This window comes from Alosa pseudoharengus, unplaced genomic scaffold (genome assembly GCF_046254945.1).
Source record: "Alosa pseudoharengus isolate Yale_2024_CS ecotype anadromous, Long Island Sound unplaced genomic scaffold, YU_APseudo_1.1 YU_APseudo_1.1_scf_5, whole genome shotgun sequence".
Lineage (NCBI taxonomy): Eukaryota > Metazoa > Chordata > Actinopteri > Clupeiformes > Clupeidae > Alosa > Alosa pseudoharengus.
Genome location: NW_027468837.1, coordinates 20,326,742 through 20,342,347, shown reverse-complemented (window position 1 = coordinate 20,342,347; position 15,606 = coordinate 20,326,742). Strand labels below are relative to the sequence as shown.

Genomic DNA, 15,606 nt, shown 5'->3' with positions numbered 1-15,606 from the left:
GTCTGGCTTCATCTTTCACAGTTTTTTCACAGTGTTTTTTTTTACAGTGTTGCATATTGTGACATCTTACTTCTGGTAATATTAAAATTTCTTAGCCTGTTCTAACACAGCACGGACAACGTCCCTAATGTATCCCCAATGGCGCCCCTGCCTGCACCTGATGACTGAAAGTGGATGCTCCTTCCCTCCGCTGACGGGACCTGAGACGAAACCAGAGCAACATGATGAGGCATCACCAGCTGATCTGCTTCCACTGATTCCCCTGATAAGAGTATGATGCCTTTCAGCTACAAGTGTCAAGTAATCAAACAAGCATAGCTCAAATACACTGATGAAACCCTCTGAATGTCTCTCTGAATGAGCTATGTTATAGAAATAGGTCACTTCATGAAGTGAGGTGAAGTGAAGTTAGTAGGCTATGATTCATACTAAACTAAAGCCTATTGCATGTAGCCTATTCCAAACAGCTAATTAAACTTAACTGTAGTTATGTGTCAGTTAGATGTATTACCATGTTTTTTTTGTTTTGTTATCAGGACATCTAACCTACAGAAAAGATGTAGGCTATCTTAGAGTTATTGCTATGTGCAAATTCAATGCACAGCTAGCTTTTGAAATCAGTCTTGTACCCTTGCCACAACCCTGGAGGGGGCAGGTATGGGCCTACCATTATATTACTGGTCTCACCACTAGTCTCCACTGCTGTTTCCACAGAAAGGCACAATGGACAAAAACTATGAACAAAGCTACAATTTAAAATCAAGAATGAAATACATATATATATATTATAAGACAGACTCTAAGTTTGAAACTGAAATATTAAATTGCACATGCATAATCCTGTGGGAATATTAGTTTAAATCGGCCCCTCCCACTCTGCGTGCTCCTCGGCATTTTGGACAAAAAGACTCTTCCCAGTCAGTGCTATGCAAAAAGACAGCAAAATACTGAAAATATTTCGTTCTCCCATTTTGAACATAAGCAAAAACAGATTCCAGGCCTATTCAATGAGACTCTTTTTGTTTTTCTTAATAGTATCTTCTCAACCAAGCCGCACACGGGAGGAGGGGTAAAAAGAGTAGAGACCCTAGCATTTTGATGAGCATTTCAAATACCCAATTGAAGTGCTAATGATCTTTCGAACTAGCCAATAGCAGTCTTCATCTTCCATTCGTCTGAATTCTGTAACTGGGTATGGGCGGTTTTTTACCAGCCAGTACCCGCCTACAGGCGTAGGGTTAGGTTGCGCATAGGTTGCAGTTTCAGTTTGTTTTATTCACCATTTTGAGTAGCAGAAGGTAAAAATTAAACAAATTTCTCCTCTAGGATATAGTTGCATTTTAACATTTCTCTAGGAAGAACGGTTAGGATTTGGTGTTTATTTTTGCGATATTTCATATTGCCCCTCGTGTCGCAGAACTGGACGGTGTTGTTTTTTATCTTTCTGATTTTCTTCTGTGCTCTTTTACATTTGTAACCTCTACAGTATTCCAGCAAAATGTCAAGACCAGTGAGGTATGTGCGTTTCAGATGTCCTCCATTCTCATTGCACTGCATGCATGCATATAACGTTACTGGGACTCTCATAGACTGACGCATGCTCTAGACATGTCGAGCATTTAGCTAGAATTTGCCTGTTTTAAGGAGAATAGAGCACATTAGTGCTTTTCTACAGATAGCATTAGCTAGCACCAGACCTTGCATTGCGGATAGAAGGTGATTGCTGATCAGATATCTTTTTTGCGCGCGCTTCAAATGTGCAGCGAGATGGTGAGCAGAATCGCGAGCCATCTCCAGCATCATCTGCGCGTAGAATGCATGCTGTATTTTCTGTAATACAAAACATGTTATCTAGCTTCTGATGAGGGTAGGCTGGAGGCAATCTATACAGAAAACATGGCCACCCATTCATCCGTGCTAGGTTCGACAAGACTAATAACCTGTTTTGGATTTGGCCATTGGCATGCTGATGTTATGTCTCCAAACTCTTACATGTTACTAAACTTCGCCATGTTGGGTGCTTGCAGTCGGGGCAATCATACCTATTTGTTGTCTCACAAAGTAACATTGTATATGATCAGTGGTCAACTGTAGCCTGTTAGGTTTGGTTGAAAACGCAGAAGAAGAAAGGAGCCGCTGCTGCTCATTTCCACGCTGATAGTGGTGAATTAGCCTTGCTGGAATGATGTCAGAGGGGGCGGGTCAGAGTAGCAAGTCACCACACCTCCAGCATTGGAGGCTGTGGATGGAGTTATTCTGGTCGAATCTAGTCTTCAATTTCTTTCAAATCATAGTGGTTGTCTTGCAATAATAATAATAATAAAAAACATGGTAAACGAATAACTATCGGGATGGTGTGCCTAATGTGTCTAACGAATGTTCAGATAAATGCTGTGACTATTGCTTGCAACAGTGTTTTAGGTCAGGCGAATCCTGCTTGAGCACGTTAGGAATCCTGCAAGAAAAAAATGCCTACACTATGCCGTTTACATATTGTAGTCACCTATCGTGGTGCTCTATAAACGTTATTATGTATTTGATGTCCAGGGAAAAGACAGTTGATATGGTTTAGGTTGCCTTTTGATTTACCGAAAATCCACGTCGTTGTCCCCCTCTGCCCCTCCCCCTTTACTCCCTATAGATTATAACTTTGACCGGAGACACCATCGAATCCACTATCGAATGAAAATATCTTTTGAGTCGCTGGATCGAGCTGATTTTTGAAATAAAATATCTATATAATTTCGTTTGTCTTATTCGTAATTTTGGCAGATAAAGCTTATAGGCGTATGCGTTGTTGTCACATTCGGACATGAGCACCATGGGTCTTAGCACTTAGTAGAAACACTCTCCATCTCAATAGGAACGCATTTCAGGCTATTGAAATTACCATATGGTGATGTGTTGGGCATCAACATAGGCTATTGCTTTCCCTCTTTGTCTTAACAGAATGCTTTTGAACTTTATGACTTAGTGAGGAGAAAATATGTATTTGTTGTGTAGGCTATTGGTTAGACAAGAACATCAATTGCCATTATGTTGACATCAGTGTCTAGTTGTGCATTTATTTGTCAGTAATCAAAGTAAGCATTTGTTATCAAGGCTGTTTTTTTGGTTATGCATTGTATGTTACCTAACACAATGCCCTTAGCAACACTATATAACAACTGTATAGGCTGAAATTCATATAGTTGCACCACAGCATTTGTGGCACAATATTGATGCAGAAGCAGCAAGTACTGCAATATGCATTAGGCCTACTTTGATGTTATTATTTTAATGTTATGTTGTTGCATACATCTATTGCCTCTGAAGTCCAAAGTATGGCACAGGACCTCATTTATTTCTTTATGTCACAGCAGAAATTAGTCAAGAACAAATTTGCCACGCCAAGAAGGCTGCTGAGACTTCCAATGTATGAGATGTAGCATACGAGAGAAATACTTTACTGAATTTAAATAAAATGCTAACTGTTCTGTAAAGTATAAAGAATCACAATAATTTGGTATTGTATTGTGACCCAAATGTCATGATGGTACAGCATCATCACCTCTTTGACAATACCCACACCAAGTTAAGGGTAAAACCAGGCTAAAAACTATGTAGGCTAACTTTGTTGTTTTGTGTTGAAGGACCCCAGTTGCAAACTTCTTACAAAACATAAAGTTGGTTGTCGGAAAAGCTACCAGTAGATACATTTAGGCCTAATATATCATGGAGACCAAGAAGCTTTTACTTGTTACTGTTACTTGCATGGCAGTTATTGTAGCCCAAGAATTAGGAGCTGCCTGCAGGTTTCACTAAGGAAGAGGAAACCCTCAAATATATATCGCATTTAGCATTTAAAAAAAAAAATGTGGCAAGATCTGCCTTACCTTGCACTGTTTGATCATCTATAGACTGTTATTACACAAAGACGTGAAAACGAGTTACACTGGTCCTTTTTTCTAATTTTTTGTAAAGTCCTTGATCTCCATAAAAGATGACATGGTCAAACTTTTTAATACGTCCTTTGACCATGACAGTACTTGTGCTTCTCTCAGTCTGATGAAACACATGTGTAAGATCAACTTTTGTTATGTTGTCTCACCAAACTCTCCATTTGTATGTGTTCTTACTATGGTGCTACTTGCCATTTGCCCAACAGGAACCGGAAGGTGGTGAATTACTCACAGTTCAATGAATCCGATGATGCAGGTAAGTCAAGCTAACTCTGCCTCCAACCTTCAGTTTGAAGGAGAGACTCACAAATATTCTTCACCATGTTTGAGAATGGATTATAGATGTAATGAATAAATCAATCCTGTCCTGTTGCTCAGTTCTCTGCAGTAAGCAGGCATGGGGTGCTCATGGCTACAAGGTTACTGTGGGTAAAGGTGTTTAGCGGTAGGGGGATGCTGTATGATTGCACTCAGCTTATAGCTGGTGTGGATCTGATTACCTTAGTACAGTGACGGCGACCCAACAATTGAGGAGTGCAGATGTAAGTACAAAGTTCTGGCTTTTTGGTCACTGTACGGTTAAATTATCTCAAGGGGCTTATAGTGGTGAATGTTATTAATATACAGCTCCATCTTACTTGGAATTTACACCGCAAGCAAGAGTTAAACGTCATATAATCAGTTTGCACTGCCTCTGCCTCTACCCTGACGCAACAATGTGTGTATCCATGTGTACGCATCTTATACGCTCTAAAATAGAAATGAAGTGTAAAAAATACACTTTCCTCTACTTTTATTGGCTGTAATTCGCACACAAAGCGCTGCAGGTGTAAATTGATACACTGATTTCAATGGAATTTCGACCACTAACAATAGACAGACGTCAGATGAGCGGCTTAAAAAAAACCGCTTCAAAAATATCTCTGGTGAAAATGTCAGTTAATATTGCCTCTAACTTCAGTGTTAAGGGACCCTAATCAGCTCATCCATTCAGTTGGTATGTGGTGAGCATGCTGGCAACATACCAACCTGGTGTTACACATGCTAAAAGAGCCAATAAAAGTCCCACAATTTTTTTTTTTTTTACTATCTTAATAACTGTGTTGGGTATCTGCAATTATTGCACTAAAAGCTAATTTTCACGATACCCATTAGAGAGTAATTGAGTTACTTTGATGGTCTGACTCTAAGAGTTATTTGAATTGTTGCTGTTTAATATCAGCCCCTTGCTCAACTTTGGTGTCTGATGTGACAATTCTTTAATGTATCTGCATTCTGCCAGACCATGACTGCTGAGATATGCTATGAACTTAAATTATCTGCGTTTACAGCTACAGTCTATAATAGAGTGTCTCAGTGTATTTTGAGGCGGTAGACTGAGTGAAGGCTGAGTGAAGAGTCAGAGTGTTGGTAATGTGAGCATTTTCAAAACAATCTCCTCTACCATGGATTTACATATCAACACAGGCAAGTTGCTGAAATACAGCAGTTAGCACCTTTATATTGGTGCCAGTTAGGCTGTTGAGTGTGTTTGCAAGGTCACCGCATGTGTTCTAGAGTTCTAGACCTAAAGCTGCTTTCAATACACTAGAACAATTGCAGTGAGACATTGCTTTTCTAGCAATTCTGTAAACAACAGATGTTCACCAAATATAAATAAGGCTTACATGTCCAATGTAATCAGCCAAAGCAATTGTTGTGGAGACTCTCAGAAAATAGATTAGAATTTGTAAATAGACTGCTAAACTATCCTGAAGCACAATGGCGCTTTGACTTGTTCCTCTGTTTACGGAACCAATCTTGTGCTGCCACATTTCACAATTCTTAACATGTATTCATGTTGAGATGACCTGCACTACTTTTAAATACAAGCGGATGCCAGTTTGGCAATTTGAATCTGTCATGACTGGTCAAGGTATGCTTGACTGTGGCATTGACAGATCAGTGAACATTCTGTGTAATCGAATGTAATTTGATCTCTTTATCTCACAATGGCCATTGCAACACAGGAAACTTCCTCATTTTTCTTATTTTCAAGGGCCTAGCCTGAAATAGTAGTGTTTCGTTCAGCACTCTGTTATACCAGTACTACCTCTAATGCCACTGTTGGTAAAGACATTGCTTCTCATTCTTAAATAACCGTTCAATGAATGTAATCACTGAGGAAGCTATCTTCTTGTATGGGGTTTGAGAGCTTTGAGAGAATTGACTGAATTGATTTGTTTCATTTCATCCAGATGAGGAGTATGGCAGAGGTGCTGAAAAGCCCAGAAAGATTCGGGAGGTGAAACACAAGGCATCTAAGAACTCTAAGGAGGAGAGGTATGTCTTCTGTGCTTCAACTCTATAACCAGTCACTCACTGGACACTGATTTATTGCATTATTAGTTAAGGATGTTTTCAGCAAACTGTATTGAAGTTTTCATTGTATTGAGAAAATGAAAAAAATGAAAACAAGCAGCCCCCTTTTTTACATTTAGTTTTCTGAAATCAGTCATGACTGTAATTTCTTACACAGCTTTTTTCATGCAAAACTGTGTGTTCTGTGTTTCTGATTCACAGCGAAACTATGAAGGAGAAAAGACCACAATCAATTCAAGCCAAACATATCAGCTTACTCTGACTCAGAACAGGCTATAGACTATTTGCAATATTATCACTTCTGGAAAGCTATGTGTTTTAAAGATACACTCTGAGTCTAATCTAGGGCAGCTTGATTATGGCAAAAATCATTATCACAATTATTTTGTTCAACATTGAGATTACGGTAATTAAACATGATTACTCAGTGATTTTAAACATGATTACTCAGTGATTTTGGATCTATCGTCCATTTTCAAAACTTATTTTTTTTTAAATTTTAAACTGAATTTTAAACATAATCCAACAGGATAAAAAATACATAAAGATAATGCACACGGCAACTCAAGACAAACGGAGAGCATTGCTATGAATCTTCACTGAAATGTATCCCCATCCCCATCAGCTACTTGCAACACATCCAGAGATATTTATTATAAAAGTCAGAAAATCCCATTACACGATGAACAGTGACAAAGGATTTTCTGATTTTCTAAAATGTGCTCTCTCTCTCTCTCTCTCTCTCTCTCTCTCTCCTTTAAAACCAGTGAGGACTCCGATGATAAACACTCCAAATCCAAAGGTGACTCACCAGGTGAGCAATAATCTTTTTATGATGCCAATTAAGCTCTGCTATCCTCGCTTCATGTACAGCATTTTTAGTCCACTGTCTTATAAGTTGCATGCAGTGGTCAGCAGAGTGCAGTAAAGCACTGTATTTCAACTCTGTCTTTAGCACATTGCCTTCTTCTGAGCAAAGTAGTGCTCATGCAGAGTGTCTGTCTACACACCCTAGCCAGATCTTGAGTGTAATGTTGCTCTAATGAACTATTACTGTTAACTTGTAAAAGTTCTGAAACATTTGTAACATTTTCTAATAAGTATGTTTTAGCATTCTGTATGAATTCAGGGTTTTAGCACAGGGTTATATTTGTGTAGACATATTGCAGCAACTTCCACTGAATGTCTAACAGTACACTGAAAAAATATTTGTTGTGTTATAGATGACTTTGGCAGTGATGAAGATAACGACTTTGGAGAAGAGAAGGAAGAAGATGGAGGTAGCGATTATGAGGCTAAACGAGGCAAAAAAGGAGTAAAGAGGGGGAAGGTGGAGAAGCCCAGCAAGCGGGCAGTGAAGAGGAAACGAGGTGCAGGTAAGAACTCTACGGAACAAAAATTTCCAGCATATAGGAGGCTTTGATGTAATCACCAAAAAAGAAGTGTTGCTTCGGAGGTATGGGTCTTTGTCATCATGGTTAAATTTGATTAAGAAATGTAATTTGCTGAACAGACATGTGAAGGCAACAAATAGTTTGGCTCAGATTGTGGCAGGCTGTCCTTTTTTTATGGCCTGACCGTTCAGTTTGTCATTTTGGACCTAGCCATAAGTTTAATTCTGTTTCATGGTATGTTATACTCCTTATATGGGCATTAAGTGTGATTTAAAAAAAAAAGATATGACTTAATGCAGCATATGTCTATAAGTTGAACTTTGTTGATATTGTTCATTGAAGTCTGAAGTCAAACTGAAATAAAAATTTAAATTAAGTAGTAATGGCCATTTCACCTTTAATAGTAAGGTGTAATGGTGGAACATTCTGTGCTTGGAGTGTAATGCGTTATGCATATATGGGTGATCAGGTTTGTTGTTGTGGTATAAAGTAATGTAGAAAGCCTATCATTCAGCCATTGGCATAGACAGCATAATAGCATTATGGCATTATTACGTATTATATTATTACCGGTTATGGCCAGTAACCACAAACTTCAAAGTCAGTGTGGCCTGTTCACACACACACAAAATGACCAAAGTCTATTCTGTTGCTTGATATTTAGGCATCATCAGATTGTCAAGTTTCATGATTATGTTTTGATCCAATACTCTCAGGGCTTTTGTGGTAGAACAATACAACATTGATGCCAAAGGTGACAAGTCTATTCAGTGGCAATGATAAGTACAGAATATGTTCCTGTAAGTGACATAGCAGGCATTCAAAGTTTCTGAAGGTTACAGCCCTGAAGGTGCCTGCTTGATAACACCAGTCTCAAAGGCTGCTCTGTTGGTTATGTTTTTTTGCCCACAAATAGATAGGGTATCCCCTATCCATAGCACTAGGCTTTTAACACCTCTCCTGTAAAATGACTCTAGAATGTTCACTACAAAAGGTACCAATGCTAACTAACATTAAACTATACCAGCAATTAAGACTTTTCATTGTGCTTACGTCTAGATGACAGTGATGATGACCGGGAGGTCAATCGTAAGGTACGTCAGGTGCGGCAGGCGGCGTCCAAAGCCGTGTCGAAACAGAGAGAGATGATCCTGGGAGGTGGCGGGAGTGAGGATGAGGAGCGTGATGAAGAAGAACCGACCTATGTGGACAGTAAGTGCCCTATTCAACTACTTGAAATGTAACACATAGGCCCACGACCCAAACTGGTCTCTGTTAATCAGAGTGTGGATATTCACTCCATGATGTTTGACTGTTTCTTTTTAGGGTCTAGACTAGAGTCTATTGTTAAAGTAGAAATCTGGCGAGTTTTCAAATAGATCTCCGTTTCTCAAGGTCATCGAGTACTGTCGGTACGAAAAAAACAAACAAAAAAAAAACAATCAGTTTTACCTAGCTCGAGTTGCTACAGCCTGCAGCTAACGCAGCCAGGCAGCTAAAGCTCTACACTCTGGTGGCATGTAAATGGGAGCTCACGGACATGCCCACAGAATGTAGCGCTGTGGCGCCTGGCTGCGTTAGCTGCCGGCTGTAGCAACTCGAGCTAGGTAAAACTGATTGTTTGGGGGTTTTCTTTGTATCGACAGTACTCGCCTTTGATTTCTCCTTTTAAGCTTACTGAAGCCACTGAAACCTACATGAAAGCATTACTTGTCATTCATTAATCCAACACCATTTTCTTTTTTAGAAGAGTCAGCCAGCGATGAGGACTTCATGGTGGATGATGACGATGACAGCGACTATGGACGCTCAAAGAAGAAAGGAAAGAAGGTGATAAGCAGGAGAGGCAGGCCTGAGAGGAAGGAGAAGAAATCCCCCAAACCCAGGCTAAAGGCCACAGGTATGAGCAAACGCATGACACACACACACAAACACACACACACACACAAACACAAACACACACACACACACACAATGTAAAGGTCATCAGCAATCCATAATCCTAAATTAACCATTATGCTATTTTGCATTATGCTGCATAGACGAAACAAAAAGGAACTTAAAGGTCCAGTATGTAGGAAATAATGGAAAATAAACTGTAACCATTCCAAAAATGATCACCATATGTTGTCAGAGAGTAAGGAAACACGATGAATTGAAGTAATGGCTTATTTGACAACATTACTCTAACCCATAAAACCCTGTAAAACCCATGAAAAAAAATGAGTTACGGGGCGGAATCTCTTGGAATTTTCGTTTATGTTTTGAACGATTAATTCTAGAATAGCGTATTAATAGTAGGCTAGCCCGTCCTCCTATTTGGGTTGCCAAATTAGCAAAGGCCAACTGTCAACAGCTGTCAGTTGTAGTCATGAACGCCTACGAGAGGCAGGCAAATTTCCAAAACAAGAAACAAATTAAGTGGACATCGGAGGAGCTTCCTGAGATGGTGACGTCTTCGTCAAACGAAGAATATCAAGTCTGACGCAGAGCTGGCCATATTTCTCCACAACAGGTAGCCTAGGCTAAACTTCATCTGCATCGCTAACTTCAGCTAAATATGTTATGTTGGTTAGAGAGGTATTTTTTGTTTTCACTGTTTCTGTAATGTGTAGCTGGGTCATGGTTGGAGAAACGTTAAAGCAGCTGCAGGTCAACTAACGTTAGCTAAGTCTTCATTACATCTGGCAACCCAGAAGAGGCTCGCGTCTGGAAGTCTTGAGAACGTTCACCAGTGTTTTGATTTTGGCCTGCAGAACATTCGGTAACAATCCTACAAATCGCACCTTTAAGACATTACTTTAGAGGATAAACATTTTTCACCGTTGTGAAAAAATCTTTACAAAGAGTCATCGAAAGACTGTAACAAAGAAGCCAGTCATTCACACTATGTTCAACATGAATAGATTTAGGAAGTTTTGTGAAAAGTGTTTGAGATGGATCATCTTATAAATGTGTAATCTGCTGCCCCGCAGTAACCCCAAGCCCCATGAAGGCCAAAGGCAAAGGCCGACCCAGTGCAACCAAGGCCGCGGAGAAGTCGTCTCCCAAGGACGAGGACGAAGACGACGCCGACAGTCCACAGGAGGACGACGAGCAGGAGGAGAGGAAGGAGACCCCTCCCCCATCCAAGAAGAAGCAAGACGCCCCCGCTGACGATGACGATGATGAAGAGGAGGAGAATGGGTCGGATGAAGACGGCGCATCTGGGGATGACTAGGCAGGCAGCCACTCTCCAGCCCCCTTCACCTTTTTCATTTTCTCCATCTTGCTTTTCATTCTTTCACTCTTTTTCTTTCTCTTTTTTTCCCCCTGAGGGTTTGTGTGGTTGCCTGGCTCAGTGGGTTCAACACAGCTTTGGTCCTGATATGTTTTAATCTTCAGGTTTTTTTTCTAAGGCTTTTTCAATGTTTGCTAAGGATAGTATGTGTGTATGTGACAGTGCATGAAAGATGATCTTTTACTGTTTTATTTATCAACCGAAATGCATGGGGCCGACCCATGTGGCTGAAGCTTATTTTGTTTTCTCTTGCACAACAGTATTTTGGCTTTTTTTTTTTTGTTTGTTTGTTTTGTTTTTCTTTGTTTTGTCTGCTTTTGTCTGTATGTTCGAAAAACCGAAAGCTGTAAGATTTCTCTGAAGCTCGGCTTCCTAGTCTATCTCCGTCCTCTCTGTCATCTCCACGTAACCGTAGCTGGGTTTTATGGAGGGGAAACGTTTTGCTGCTCTGCTGGCCACAGTGGATTTTATTCTCTTAGTATTATAGTTGGTTCTCAGCTCAGATGTCATATATCATAGACACAGTTCAATTTCCTCACCCTCCCACCCGTATGTGTAGCTGCCTTTGTACCTTCTACAAGGCATAGGATCATTGGAAACGGTCGGTGAGTGGGTTATTTTAGTGAGGGGTTGAGTTGACGTAGTCCCCCGCTGGAGATTTTGCCATGAATCTGTATGTCTGTGAAACCACACACAGTGGCACAGTTTCACACACACACGCACACACAAACGCGCATGCATGCACACTCACACACACACACACACACACACACACACACACACACACACACACACACAGGAACAGGCATCCAAGCATGCATACACTTTCCCCTCTCCCTGAACTAACAGTTCTTATTATAAGCTCCCAGTTAACGAGATTCCCGACACAGTCTCTCTCCAAAGAAACTTTGAGGTGGAAGTGTGTGTATGTTTTTCCAGAACTGCAGATTCTGTTCATCAATCTCATAACTTCAGTGGATTTCACCTTTTTTTTTTTTTTTAAATGCTACTTGTGTCACAATTTTAAAGACTGTCCAAATGAAAGCTCTGAATTTAGGCTCATGTTCTGACCTGAAGCCTTTTGGTCCTGCCCTGTGATCCATGCTGTGGCCAGAGACCTCCAGAGGAACATGGCATGGGTTGAGAGGGTGGGTGTAGTGAGTCTGAGTATGGTATGACTAGTGGATGAGACCTTTCCCTCAAGATGAGATGTGAGATTTGATGTTAGAATAGCATGAAAAGACCTAATAGCTGTAACCCTGGTAGTGGGATTGGTTAGTCCTCTACCCTTTGTAACGGTCATTAAGTGTTTGTGGTTGTGAGATTGCAATCTCAATCGCCTGCCTTGCTTAGAGTCTTGACCTCAGGACATCCCTGGTCGATATCCTCAAAAGGTTCACACTCTGTTGTGCTGGAAAGAGTTCTCTCTGTAGTAATGGTTTCTGGTTATGCATGAATTCCATTTTTAGCAAACAAACCTTCTCTCCTGTGGTTCAACTCACTGGGCCAGGCACGTCCTCAGCATTTTAGTACCTACATTTTACTTTTGTTGGTTTGGGAAAATACGAAAAGTAAAAAAAAAATTGCTTTGTTTGGAATTTGTTTGTTTGTTTTTATAATTCCTCTTCAGAATTTTTGTAACGTTTGTTTTTTATGAAAAGAAATAAAAAATGTATCATGATTTTAAAGAGAAAGCATACCCTATCTATCTCTTTTACCGAAGCCTTTTGGAAAAGACTGGATGGCTATCTTGGACAACTTTTCTGTCAATACGCTCTTGCTCTACTTCGTTTGACCTCTTCTCGCTCTGTCCAATTTTTGTCTTTTTGTACTTTTGCTGTATGTACAAGCATAACTTCAGCAACCATCTCCTTGGCTTAAAACACTCACTCAGACATTCCATGCCCTTCCTTCCTATACTGGTTTGCGAGGTGTTTCTTTGCCCAGCATTTCTTTAAAAAAAAAAAAAAATAAGATGGGTACCTTTTCAAATATTGATTTAGTTGTACTGTGATAATGTCATTGAGAAAGAAGGGTAAATGAAATCATAAATTAATTACTTAAGTACAAGGCGGTATCTGTCCCCTCACCTGTTGCGTGACTTGCATCAGACCAGCAGCTCAGCGCTAGGGCTGTCCTCGAGGACAACTGTGAATGCTGGTGTTGTTGAACCATGAATGTAGATATTTAAATTATATTTTCTCGCCATCTCATCTGAAAGCCTCACGTGTGGTTGGCATCTAAACATTTTCACCCAGTTCAGAGAAACAACACTGTGGCTTGGGTCCAGAACAGGGCTTTTCTTGCTAATGTGAAATGCTGGCATGCTTTACTTTAAGAATACCTAAGATGTTTGACGCTATTATCTTTTGTCCGGTGTTCATTCATGCAAATGACCAACTGACCAACAGGATTAGATCCATCTGATGGTGTTTGCACAAGAGCCTGCAAACGAGCAAAAGTAAATGGTCATATTTAGATGTTATGTTTTGTTACTATCAGTATTTCTTAGGACTGGCAACAGTCCATGTTCCAAGGTAACATTCCCAGCCTGTTAATTAGGCCACGGCTTTGTGTGAAGCGAAATGAAATACTGAAACAATCAGCTTGCGTTCTGCTGTGTGTGTTCTGAGTTGGAATATGGTGGGATTTGAGAAAGTGAAGACAGGAGTATTTCTCTTACCCTCTTTCTGTGAATGTGTAATTTCAGATGTTTCTATTAAAGTCATCTGACAAATTGTACTACTCATTCTTTTCAGAGTGTGCTGGCTGGTCTCATTGACCAGACGTAAAGCTGGTACGTCGTAACTAAAGTACAAATCTGGTGACGTCTTTCAGTTTTGGTTTTGAAATACAGCAACAAGATAACCATTTCTTCTACAAACTTGTATCCCCAATTGCAATATTCTGGTTCTCAGTGCTCTTTCCCAAGAAAGCACTGAGTTGGATTTCCCCCCCATGTTACAACCAAATTCTCCTCTGTCAGATATACTGTATGTCTGCCCCCAAGAGATTGCCATAGTGTGCCAGTATTACCTTCCAACATGTCTCATTATCAAGAACTGCTGTTAATGGGAAATACTATTGAAATGGCATGTTGCTGAAGCAGGGCTGAAAGGCTCTTTTACAAAAAGAAAAGTGCACCTGTCGGGCCTTCTTGGGAAAGACACTGGCTGTTTAATGGCTATTCAATGAAATGGGGTTCAGATTGTATCATTTTTGTCCTAACCCTTTTTGAAGTGAATGTACAGACTAGTCGCCACAAAGCCATATTGGTCTACCCCGTAGTTGCACCCTAATTTTGGTAGATGTGCAGGGTTTTCCCCCCTCAGAGGAGAGTGTGCTTTAGGTGTGTAAGAGGGGGGCAGACTAATGGACTTGCCTCTTAGGACAGAGTAAACGTTTCACCTTTTCGCATCTTTATATAGAGAGAGAGAGAAAAAAAAAAGAATGGCTTCTTTTGTTAGTGTTTGTTTGTGGTGTGTCCTCTTCAATCTTCAACTGTCCTCATGGTGTACGTGTGAAGAAGCCGAAATTCACCCGTAGAGGGAGCTGACAGCATTTGGGGCGGTGTTTTTTTGTGCATGTTTATGGGGGTGGGAGTCATAAAGGCAATACTGTGGGCTTAAGGGTCAAATGACAACCACAATGTTGATGATAAATGGTTACCCTGCCTCCAATAAAGTCAACCTAATTTTGTACTGATTTAACTGGTTTCTAATCCTGTTGTTGGTTGTGCTCTGAAACTTTACTTCATCATTTGCTTTTTTCTGAGATAGTGAATGATTTCACTCCATGGGGGCTCATGAACATGCCCCCAGAGTGTAGCACTGTAGCTGCAGCTCTAGCTGTTGGCTGCAGCAACTCAAGCTAGTACCGATTGTTTTCAGGGGTTTTTTTTGTACTGACAGTATTTGGTGACCTCGAGAAACAGAGATCTATGTGAAAAATCCCTGGAATTCTCCTTTATCACCTCAGTTTAGATCTCCGTTAAGATTGAGAGTGGTTTTGGAAGTGCTTAATTGACTTACTACTTCCAGGAGCATAATCAGCAGTAACATTAAACTTAAATTGGTGCATTAAACTGTTACCAAATTGTTTCAGAAGTGCAGCAAACACATCTTTCTTATAAATGAAAATTTTAAATGCAGTTGTTTACTCAATTCCAAAGAAAATGCATGTCTGTTTAATGTCGTCGCCAGCACAGCCATTGGTTGTGTTAAATTCACTGCTCTATCTGTCATATAAAACCCACCCGCATGGGTGTCAATGGGCTCCTTTAATAAAGACAGACCTGCAGAGCAAACTCCAATTTAACCTATTTGCTATTAAAGTGATGATTATTTTTCAATTATTTTAGACATAGTTAGATTGAATATTTGGAAAAAGCATACGCTTCCTTAGAACTTGAAGAAAGTTGTCTCTGAAAGAGATGTAAAATGTGCATGATATAGCATCTAAGCACACACAATTCGACACAAGGCATAGATTTATTTGAAAGGTTCTTGAAAGGCATAAGGAATTCTAATGGGAAGGCTGTGAGTCAGAAGACTTAAGTCAACCATGGAATGATGTATCTTCACTTTAGTGCCAAGACATGCAGTTGTGTGAAGTAATTGGCCCAAAGTTT

The 15,606-nt window shown here is 40.1% G+C and overlaps 1 protein-coding gene across 1 annotated transcript; it reads left to right on the top strand.

The window, feature by feature from the left end:
- Positions 1–1,231: 1,231 nt before the first annotated feature.
- Positions 1,232–14,681, top strand: nucks1a (nuclear casein kinase and cyclin-dependent kinase substrate 1a). Its single transcript, XM_076267660.1, has 9 exons — positions 1,232–1,298; positions 1,487–1,515; positions 4,148–4,197; positions 6,179–6,263; positions 7,070–7,116; positions 7,526–7,678; positions 8,756–8,908; positions 9,444–9,596; positions 10,672–14,681. The coding sequence occupies exons 2-9, from the start codon at positions 1,499–1,501 to the stop codon at positions 10,914–10,916; spliced, it is 903 nt and encodes a 300-aa protein (XP_076123775.1). The 5' UTR covers positions 1,232–1,298; positions 1,487–1,498; the 3' UTR covers positions 10,917–14,681.
- Positions 14,682–15,606: the final 925 nt, after the last annotated feature.

Excerpts from the sequence above, each read along its gene's own strand:
- nucks1a (XM_076267660.1), top strand. Across the intron at positions 4,198-6,178 it reads CAATGAATCCGATGATGCAG|ATGAGGAGTATGGCAGAGGT; the intron begins GTAAGTCAAGCT and ends CATTTCATCCAG. Across the intron at positions 6,264-7,069 it reads AAGAACTCTAAGGAGGAGAG|TGAGGACTCCGATGATAAAC; the intron begins GTATGTCTTCTG and ends CTTTAAAACCAG.